This window comes from Protopterus annectens, chromosome 17.part0, assembly GCF_019279795.1.
Source record: "Protopterus annectens isolate FY-2018-M chromosome 17.part0, PAN1.0, whole genome shotgun sequence".
NCBI lineage: Eukaryota > Metazoa > Chordata > Ceratodontiformes > Protopteridae > Protopterus > Protopterus annectens.
In genome coordinates, this window is record NC_056751.1 from 103,892,189 (window position 1) to 103,901,069 (window position 8,881).

Below are 8,881 nucleotides of genomic sequence, written 5' to 3' on the forward strand. Positions count from 1 at the left end.
GGAGAGGGCAATGGTATATTTGAGACTGGAGGGTATAGTACAATAGATATTAGAGAGACAATTAGTTTTTAGTAGGGTAGGGATTGTTTTGAGTGGGATGAAGTAATAGTAGAGGTAGTTGGATGAGTCATTGCAAGGTGGAATGAGGGGGAGGGGTTTATGTTGGAGCATGGCAAGAGCATTCCCATTTGGAAGAAAGATGAAAGAGTAGCTGAGATTTGAAATTTGTATGGTTAGGTAGGTTGTGTAGGTGTGTGGGGAGAGAGTTCCACTATTTAGCTAAGGAGTGGGACAGCAGTAGATGACCAGGAGGTCATGCAGTTTTGTGGACCTGAAGGAGATTTTGTTTTTTGGATCTGAGTGAGCAGTTGGGAATGTAAGGTTTTAAGGAAGTAGCACAAGCTGGGCAGTTGGCAGGTTTAAAGATGAGTTTTGGGCAATGGTGAGTTGTAGGTAACTGAGGTAGTTGGGTAGTTCAAGCCAGTTGAGGGTGAGAAGAGTGGCAGTGTTGGGATGAGTTTTTTTAATTAGTTGCACATTTGGAAATTTTGTGGTAGCAGGATTCACATTTTGACCGAAGGCCAAGGTGGAGATTGGTGAAAAGAGGGACACCATACATAAGGGAGGGGAGTCAGAAGGTGGATGAAAGGGCTTGGTGGGTAGAGGGGCTTAGGAAGTGGTTGTGCCTGTAGAAGAGACCTAACCTTTGGTGGATTTTCTTGATTGTGGAGTGGATGTGGCTGTCAAATTTTAGTTCTTCATCAGTAATGATGCCAAGAAGCTTGGTTTTGGGAACCATTTCAAGGAGGGTGGTGTTTTGGCTCTGTATGGTGAATGTGGATTTGTCAATGGAGGTTTTGCTAGGGGAAAAACATTAGTTTGGTTTTATTTGCATTTAGTGCCAGATGGTTAGACTGCATCCAAGTTTCTGTTTTGGAGAAGGCTAGTTGGATTTTTTGCTAGGAGCTTGGAGGGGGAGAAGGCTGAGCAGTTGATTGTTGAGTCATCTGCATATTGGATGATCGTTGGGTCTGGGATGGATTTGTGAAAGTTGTTAATGAATAGGTTGAAGAGAAGAGGACCAAGAACAGAACCTTGTGGGACACCTGTGGGTGTGGGAAGGAAGGGGGAGGTTGATGTTTTCCATTGGACAGCTTGTTGGCGGTTGAGCAAGTAGTTGGAAAACCAGGTGATGGTGGTGGAGTGTTGGGATATAAGTAGGGTGTGTGAGATGGTGTCAAAGGCCTTTGACAGATGTAGGAATACTGTGGATACGAACTTGCCTGAGTCGTGTTCAAGGTTTATGGTTTCAAGAAAGGAAAGAAGGGCAGTCATGGTGCTGTGGCCAAGGCAAAAGCCGTGTTGGGTAGGGGAGAGGAGATTGTTTAGAGTTGTGTGCCATGAGTTGTGCTTGTATTGTTTTCTCTAGTACTTTAGAAAGAGGGGAAAGGATGGCAATAGGCCTGAAGTTGGTGGTATCAGTATTTTTGCCACCTTTGTGGAGGGGGATGATGTAAGCATGGCACCAGATAGAAGGGATGTATGATTCTTGTATGGATCTATTTATAAGAATAGAGATGGGATAGGCAATGCTGTCTGTAAATTGAGGAAGGTGGGTGGCAGGTTGTCTGGTGCATTGTGACAGGGTTTGAGTTTGAGGAGAAGTCTTTTTATAGTGCTTGTGGGGATGGGCTTGAGTCAGAAGGATGTGGATTCTTTTTTGTAAGACCTCTTGCTCCTACTACTATTGGAAATGTCTGGGTGTCCTTTTTCCACATTGTTCTCGTTTCTGCTTGCAAATCCTGATAATTTATGACTTTGTGTCTCTGTGTACACAAGACACTGTAGTCACTGGGTGTGGTGATTTCAATGATCAGTGCTACTTTTGTCTTCTTTTCATGGACCACTATATCCCGTTTTCTAGCATCTATCTTTTGAGCTGTTGGTAATGGATGATCCCATGTGATGTAGACTTCGTCATTTTCTGTGATGCTTTGTGGCTTATGTTTCCTGTGTTTTTCAGCCACTTCAGTACCATAATGTTTGCATAATCCCCGGTGCAACAATCTTGTCATGTTGTTATGCCTTTCAGTATACAGTCCTTCTGCCATTATTATGTCACAACCAGCAACACAGTGTGCCACTGTTCCCAATTCAGTTTTGCAAAACTCTCCCACGTGTTCAATGGACTTTGTAAATCAGCATGTACATAGCCCACTGTCTTGGGCCACCAGTAATTAACCTTTCATCTCTTGGTTTGAATTTGCCTCTCCTTAACAATTCCTGCATTCGTTCCTGATCAAGATGAAGTTCTTCCAGAAGTTTTCTATACTTGCAACTATATTTATGCGTTTTTTACATTTCTTGCCTTCTCATCTGGTCCTTCACCTTGTATTCTTTCTTTTGTTTTGTGGCACATTCAGTTACTGCCTGATTTTTATCTACTTTTGGTTTGATTTCCATTCCTGCTTGACGCCAGTATGCTTTGTGATAGATTAAGCAGAAAAGTCATCTTAGATTTATTCTCCTCATGTTTCAAAACGTTCACTACATTTGGGTCTTGTGAGGTCACCAGGCAGATATGTGTGCAGTTCTATGATTGCAGATCTTTACATGTAATCAGTTTCAAGGAGGTCCATCCCTCCTTCGGAATGGGGAATATATAATCTTGGCATGCGCTGACTTTTATAAATCATTTGGTGAGCATGAAGCATCCTGCTTGTTTTCCTATCTAATCTATCCAGCATATTTTGGGACCAGTCAGTCATGCCGAAACTGTAAGTTAGGACAGGAAGAGCAAACTGGTTTATAGTTTGGATTTTGTTCTTAGATGTCAACGCTGTTTTCAGGATTAGTTTGTCTTCTAAAGTATTCCTTACTAAGTTTTATTTGCATTTGTTATTGTTGATCCTTCATCATTTCCCAAATATTTATACACTCCCTCTTGCTCAAGTTCTTTTATATCACATTCTTGTCCAAAACTGATGTTTTCTTGGTGCTGCAGTTGTCCTGCTTTAAAGGTTGCTTTTGCATGTTTTTCAAGACCAGATGACATTCTTATATCTTATATCATCTGAAAAAGTTTTGACATCTTGCAGTTGTGCTTTCAGTTCCTCATCTGATGAGCTATGCAGTTTAAATTATCGACAAAGAGAAGATGAGAAGTCTTTACACTTGTTTCCTGGGTGCCAAATTTTAGGCATGGCCTAAGCTGTTAAGTAGACAGCTTGATGGGTTAAGGGCAAGACAAAATAACAGCGGTGCCAGTGTTACCCTGGAATATCCCCCTTTGAAATGTTAACCCTGGAATAATAATTTGTCCTTTATCATGGCTTAATTGCAAAGTGCTCTACCACTCTTTCATGGTCACTGTAATGTAGTCGATTATACATTTTTAAGCACTCTTTTATCCATGAATGTGGGATACTATCAAATGCTTTTTCATAGTCAATCCATGCCATACTTAGATTCTTCCCCTTTTTACAGTTCTCCACTATGACTTTATTTAACAACAAATGATCATTTGTTCCATATGACTTTCTTGTATTGCCACTTTGTTCTACTGCCATAATAGACTTTTCTTCTAAATGGTTATAAACTGTCAGCATAATTTCCAGTGTATAATTTATACGTCATCGGAAGGCAAGTTATTGGTCTATAGTTTTTAGGGTAGCTTGCAGGTACACTCTTAAGTAGGAGCATTGTTTTTCCTGTTGTTAGCCAGGTTGGTGTCTGTTCAGGGTGAGCATATAAATAGTTCTTACTCATAGCTAAATCTTTGTGCAAAGATGTTAATACTTTTAACCAGAAGTTAGCTACTGCATCTGGGCCTGGGGTTTTCCAGTTAGTGGTTTTTCTCAACTTTGTTTCAATCTCTCTGGCTGTTACTTCATCCCATTTCATATCCTGTACCTTTAAACTTTTTATTCTTTTACTTCTTCTGTCCATTTAGCATCTTTATGTTCCACAGGATCTTCATAAATACTTCTCCAAAATGCATCTATTTCTTCTTTTTTTGGTGGTGTTTCATTCCCTTTTACCTTGTTTCCCAATTCTCTGTAAAACTTTTTTGGGTCATCAATAAATTGCTTATTTTGTACTTTTCCTTTATAGTTAGTGTATCTGCGTATCTTCTAAGTTTTTCTGTCTGTGCTGAGATTTTTAGTTGTTTGCAATAGTGCATGATATATCCTGGTCTGCTCTGATACTGCACATTGCTTTTATTATGTCTTTCTTAGTATTTTTGTTGATCTGTTCCCTCTTCTATATTCTTCGAACACTGACACTTCTTGTCTTAACTGCTTTTATAGTTTTCTCTATTCAGTACTTCCATGATGGTATTAGATTTCACCCCCTTCCTTTCCCTTACTACCCTGTGTTTTTGTGGTAGAACTTTATCAGTTATTAATTTAGCTGCACAGTAATATATCCTGTTTACTTCTGTTATATTGCATGGATCTCTATGGACGGTCCTAATTACGTATTCATTTGGTTTACAAACGTCTGACTTTTCGGTTTTATTGACCATCTGCAGTGTTTCTTTCATTGATTTTAATGTCCATCTCTATTAAATCAAGCAACTCTTCTCTAAGCTGATTTTCTTCTAAACTGAGGGCACATTTTTTGTTTTCCATTTCCTGCAGGCATTCTATAGAAAGTTCTATAACATCTTCCTGTGGCACATTCTCTTCGATTTCATCCTGTCCCATCTGTTGCTCTGTCGTATGAGAACTCACTGGCCTATCACTCCTCAACATTGGGTAAGAGTTTCCATAGTTTCCTGTTCCTTCCCTTGCTGTCCAGCTACAAGTGAACGTTTATATTGGTTTCCTGTGGAAGGCTGCAAAATATCTTCATATGGCACCTGACCAATTGCTTCCCATTGCACTAGTTTCCCCTTAATTTAGATATCCATTGCTCTATCCTGTTGTAGTGCTTTTTGAATAGGATTTTCTGCACTGATTCCTTCACTTTGCAGGTACTTCATAATCTCAGTTTCTATTTCTTTAATTTCTCCATTACTAACCTCCTTTTCCTCTTTGTCATCTTATTTTTTCTATTGTAAAGGTTTTCCATGTCCGGATTCCTTTGCCTGTATTTCTCTTCAAATATCTTTGGTGCTGTTCTTTTTGTATTGGTTAGTTTTGCTTTCTCCTTTGCATAAATATTACACCATATTAAATCTTTTTTCTTTCTCATGTCCATATTTCTTCCCCAGATGTCTCCTGATCTTCCTGCTTCTCCTTACTTTAGGGACTCACTCCATCATGCTGTGTTGTAACCTATGTTAGAACTTCTACACCAAATCCTTTACTTTGCAGGCACTCCATAACTTCAACTTCTATTTTTTTAACTTCTATTTTACTAATCTTCTTTTCTACATTCCCTCTTTGTGATATTTTTTATTGTGAAATTTTCCATATATGGATGCCTTTGCCAGTATTTCTCTTTGAATATCTTTGGGGCTGCCTTCTTTATATTGATTAATTTGGCTTTTTCCTTTGCATAAATGTTGCACCATATAAAATCTCTCTTTCTTTGCCATGTCCATATTTCTTTTTTATACTTTTCAAAAATCTCTAGGTTTTGTTGTTTATATTTTCACACCTCCTCAGATGCTTCTTTTTCCAAACAGATCAAAGCTTCCTGATCTATATACTGTTTTCCACAAATCTGTTGTATTAATGAATATAATTTTTTATTTGAAGCTTCTGACAGTTTTTCTTGTGGAAGTATTTTTCTTTCCTCTAATTTCTGTCTTAATCGTTTTGTATATCTTGTGTCTGGAAATTTTGGGCTTTTTGCATAATAGTAAAAATACATAATTTCTTTCTTATCCTCAGTAGTCCATTTTATTGTATCTATGGCTCTTCTTTGGCCCATCAGTTTTTGTGATTTTTGTGGACTACTACTTCCTTCTACAAAGGGAGGACTATCCTCCCCCTGAGCCTGGCCTGGCCCCATTGTAGAAATTTTTTTTTGTATTTTGAGGATTCTACACACTCATATTTTCCAGTCCTGTCACCAGTGTGCCTACCAGGATTGGGCACTTTTTTATCCTGCGTCTTGTGCACCCAGCTGTCTTTTTAAAATTTTAACCTACTTCTGTCCATGATGTATGCTATATAAATACAGTCTGTATATCAGTGTCGTCTTGGTGAGATTTTGTGAAAAACAGGGTCCACCTCGTGAAGGTACTCACCAAGACTTGAGGATGAATTCAATTTCAGCAATACTTCTCTCCCTTGCTTGCCGATTTATCTGTCCATTCTGACCCCTGTTGTGGCTTACACTGGTATGAGTGAGCAGATGTCCCTAATGTGGGCTTTATATGTAAAATTGCTATGAGTGGTGAAGGAGATGCCCTTCATCAAGGTGTCTGTTCTCATAAATCTACTGATTTATTTTTCATAAACAAAAAGTTTTCAGGAGTAGTGCAAAAAGTATCCAGTCCAGTAAGCATAAAAGTCCTGTGCTATTTTTTGCTTTATCTTATTAGACATCAGGAAGATGAGTAGACTTATCAACCCTCTGGGTTGGCTTATTTCTTGCTAATAATTTTTTCTTTAGTATCATTATTATTTGTATTTGAATACTTTAGTTATGTAAAATTTGTAAATAAAAAAACGCCGTCTCAAAGGACCAAGGTAGAAACATGTAAGCTTGTTGTGTAAAATACTGCTGCTGTGGTGAGCATCACCATTAAAATATCCTATTTTTTTCTTTTTTCTTGTAAACATACCATTTTATTTGTTGAAGCTAACTTCAAATACATAAAGTCTGGTTGTCTGCATTGGTGTCAGAAATAATCATTAACTTTTTAAAATCATTTTTAGTCCTCCATTCTGCCACCAAAAAGGAAACTTCCAGAATGGTTTGAAGATCCTAAGTACAAGAATTCTCCTTCCACTTCTATCAAGAAAGCCAAAGGTGCCAAAGGACTCTTCAAGTGACATTGGTATTATCGTGTCCAAAATGACTTGATTGGTCATATATGTACAATATTTTTCATTTCAAATGAGCATCTAAGGACTGCTTATCAGTAGTTGTAGATTTGTATTTTAAATGCATATGTATCACAGGTGTTACATCTGTCTAGCACATTATACAGCGTCAATTTTAATACAGTAGGCTTGCGGTTGCACCTCCCTTAACACAGAATATGTCATTAAGTCCTTTAGGATTTCATAAGGTCAGTTTTGAACAACTGTTTTAGTTGTCAGAACTATAGGTTCAAATTGTTTTTTGTGCTTAGAATTTCATGCCATTAGTTGCAAAATTAAACCAACTTTTAACAGTCAGCAGTAAGAAAAAAAACTAAACTTTGCACCCTTTTAGTATTGTTCAGTGCTTTCTTCCACATTTTACATATGCTTCTTTATAACAAACAGAACAAATAAGGAACAGTGATTTGTACTCTTCTTTCCCAGTTCATATCACAGTCTTATTTCACTTATATATGCTAAATGTCACTAATTGAACAGGATAGTTGCATTCATTTTTGGGTTCACAAAGAATGTACCTTTTATTAATGACTTTGGGGATTTGAGGAGGAGTTTTGATAAGATGCTTCACAGAATGCATGATTACCTTTAATATATTTATTTTGCTATTTCCTATCTGTTAAGGTGTTAATTGTGGATGAAAGCACTAAACTCTAAATTAAAAGGTTTATGTAATTTTTCCAAGTTGTGGTGGTTTAACTTTATTAGTTGCATAATGTGCTGAATGATGTAACAGATGGACACCTATTGCTGTAATCTATTAATCATAGAATTATTGTAATGTGTATTTCACGAAGGCCAGTTAAGAATTGTTTTTCTTGTGTTGTACTAAGTAGGTGTCAGAAAACAGTTACAGGATTTACAGTCAGTATTGCTCCTGTTTATTTTATGCACTTATGTAGTTTTGTAATGTATATACACATTTTATCATAAATCCAAATGGTAGAAAATCCCATAAAATGATTTTATAAACCCAGATTAAAATTCCAGATAATTTGCTGACTGACGCGAACATAAGATTCTGATGGCATTTCATAATTTCTCAGAATGGTTAATTCAACTTAGTAAGTATTTCTCTCATTTCATAAAATTTATGCTTTTTTAACTAATTATCTCATATCACTTGACATAAAACTAGTAATATTAAAAGTAATAAGCATTGCTATACCTGCAAATCTAACAGACCTTTAACAGTGCTGCATAATTTTCCAAGGCGCACCAACTTCCTGAGACATAGTTTAAGCCCTCTTGAATAATGTCAGCGAATATTCCAAGTATATGTTTTCTGCTTAGTTTAACAAAGTAGCCCCCATTAACTTTTTTTCCACTTTTTTAGCCTTCATTAACTTTAGTGGTACCAATAAATATGTTGCCAGAGGTCCCATAGTCTTTGCTTAGTAGCAGTAAGATGTGTCAAAAAGATGAACCTGAGAATAAATATTTTTATAATTCATATTATTAATTCCAGATGTACTTCAAGTTCTTTAAAGCTCACCCTCGTACTTTAATCCACTGAATGTGTAACACCATTGTTCTTTTTCATAGAATTTGAGCGTCAGAGCTCAGATTCCTCCATAACTTTGTGTGAGCCCAGGCACAGTGCAGTTAGTGCCAAAAAGCATTAAACTCCTGTTTCTATCCCTTTGGGCTCATTAGATGTATAGATTGTGTTGTAACATAGTGTCTGTAGCTGTACCAGATAGATAGTAGCATGTAGAAGTTCTTCATCTTTAAAAGAGCATCAGATTATTTTATATTCCTTAAGGTGCTTCTGAGTAGTTAAAAAATAGTTATAGCAGAAATGTACCATTTCCCAATTCTTTTGAGATGGACTGTCCTTTGTTTGACGAAACTAAACTTAAGTTCCGAATACACAC

General features: G+C 37.0%; 1 protein-coding gene across 1 annotated transcript in view; it reads left to right on the top strand.

Moving 5' to 3' along the window:
• WRN (WRN RecQ like helicase) overlaps positions 1-8,466 on the top strand; it is a 2,579,924-nt gene extending 2,571,458 nt beyond the window's left edge. The window contains 1 exon segment of the mRNA XM_044059154.1: positions 6,837-8,466. Coding sequence (XP_043915089.1) covers positions 6,837-6,953 — 117 coding nt within the window. The 3' untranslated portion in view covers positions 6,954-8,466.
• The last annotated feature ends 415 nt before the right edge of the window (positions 8,467-8,881 follow it).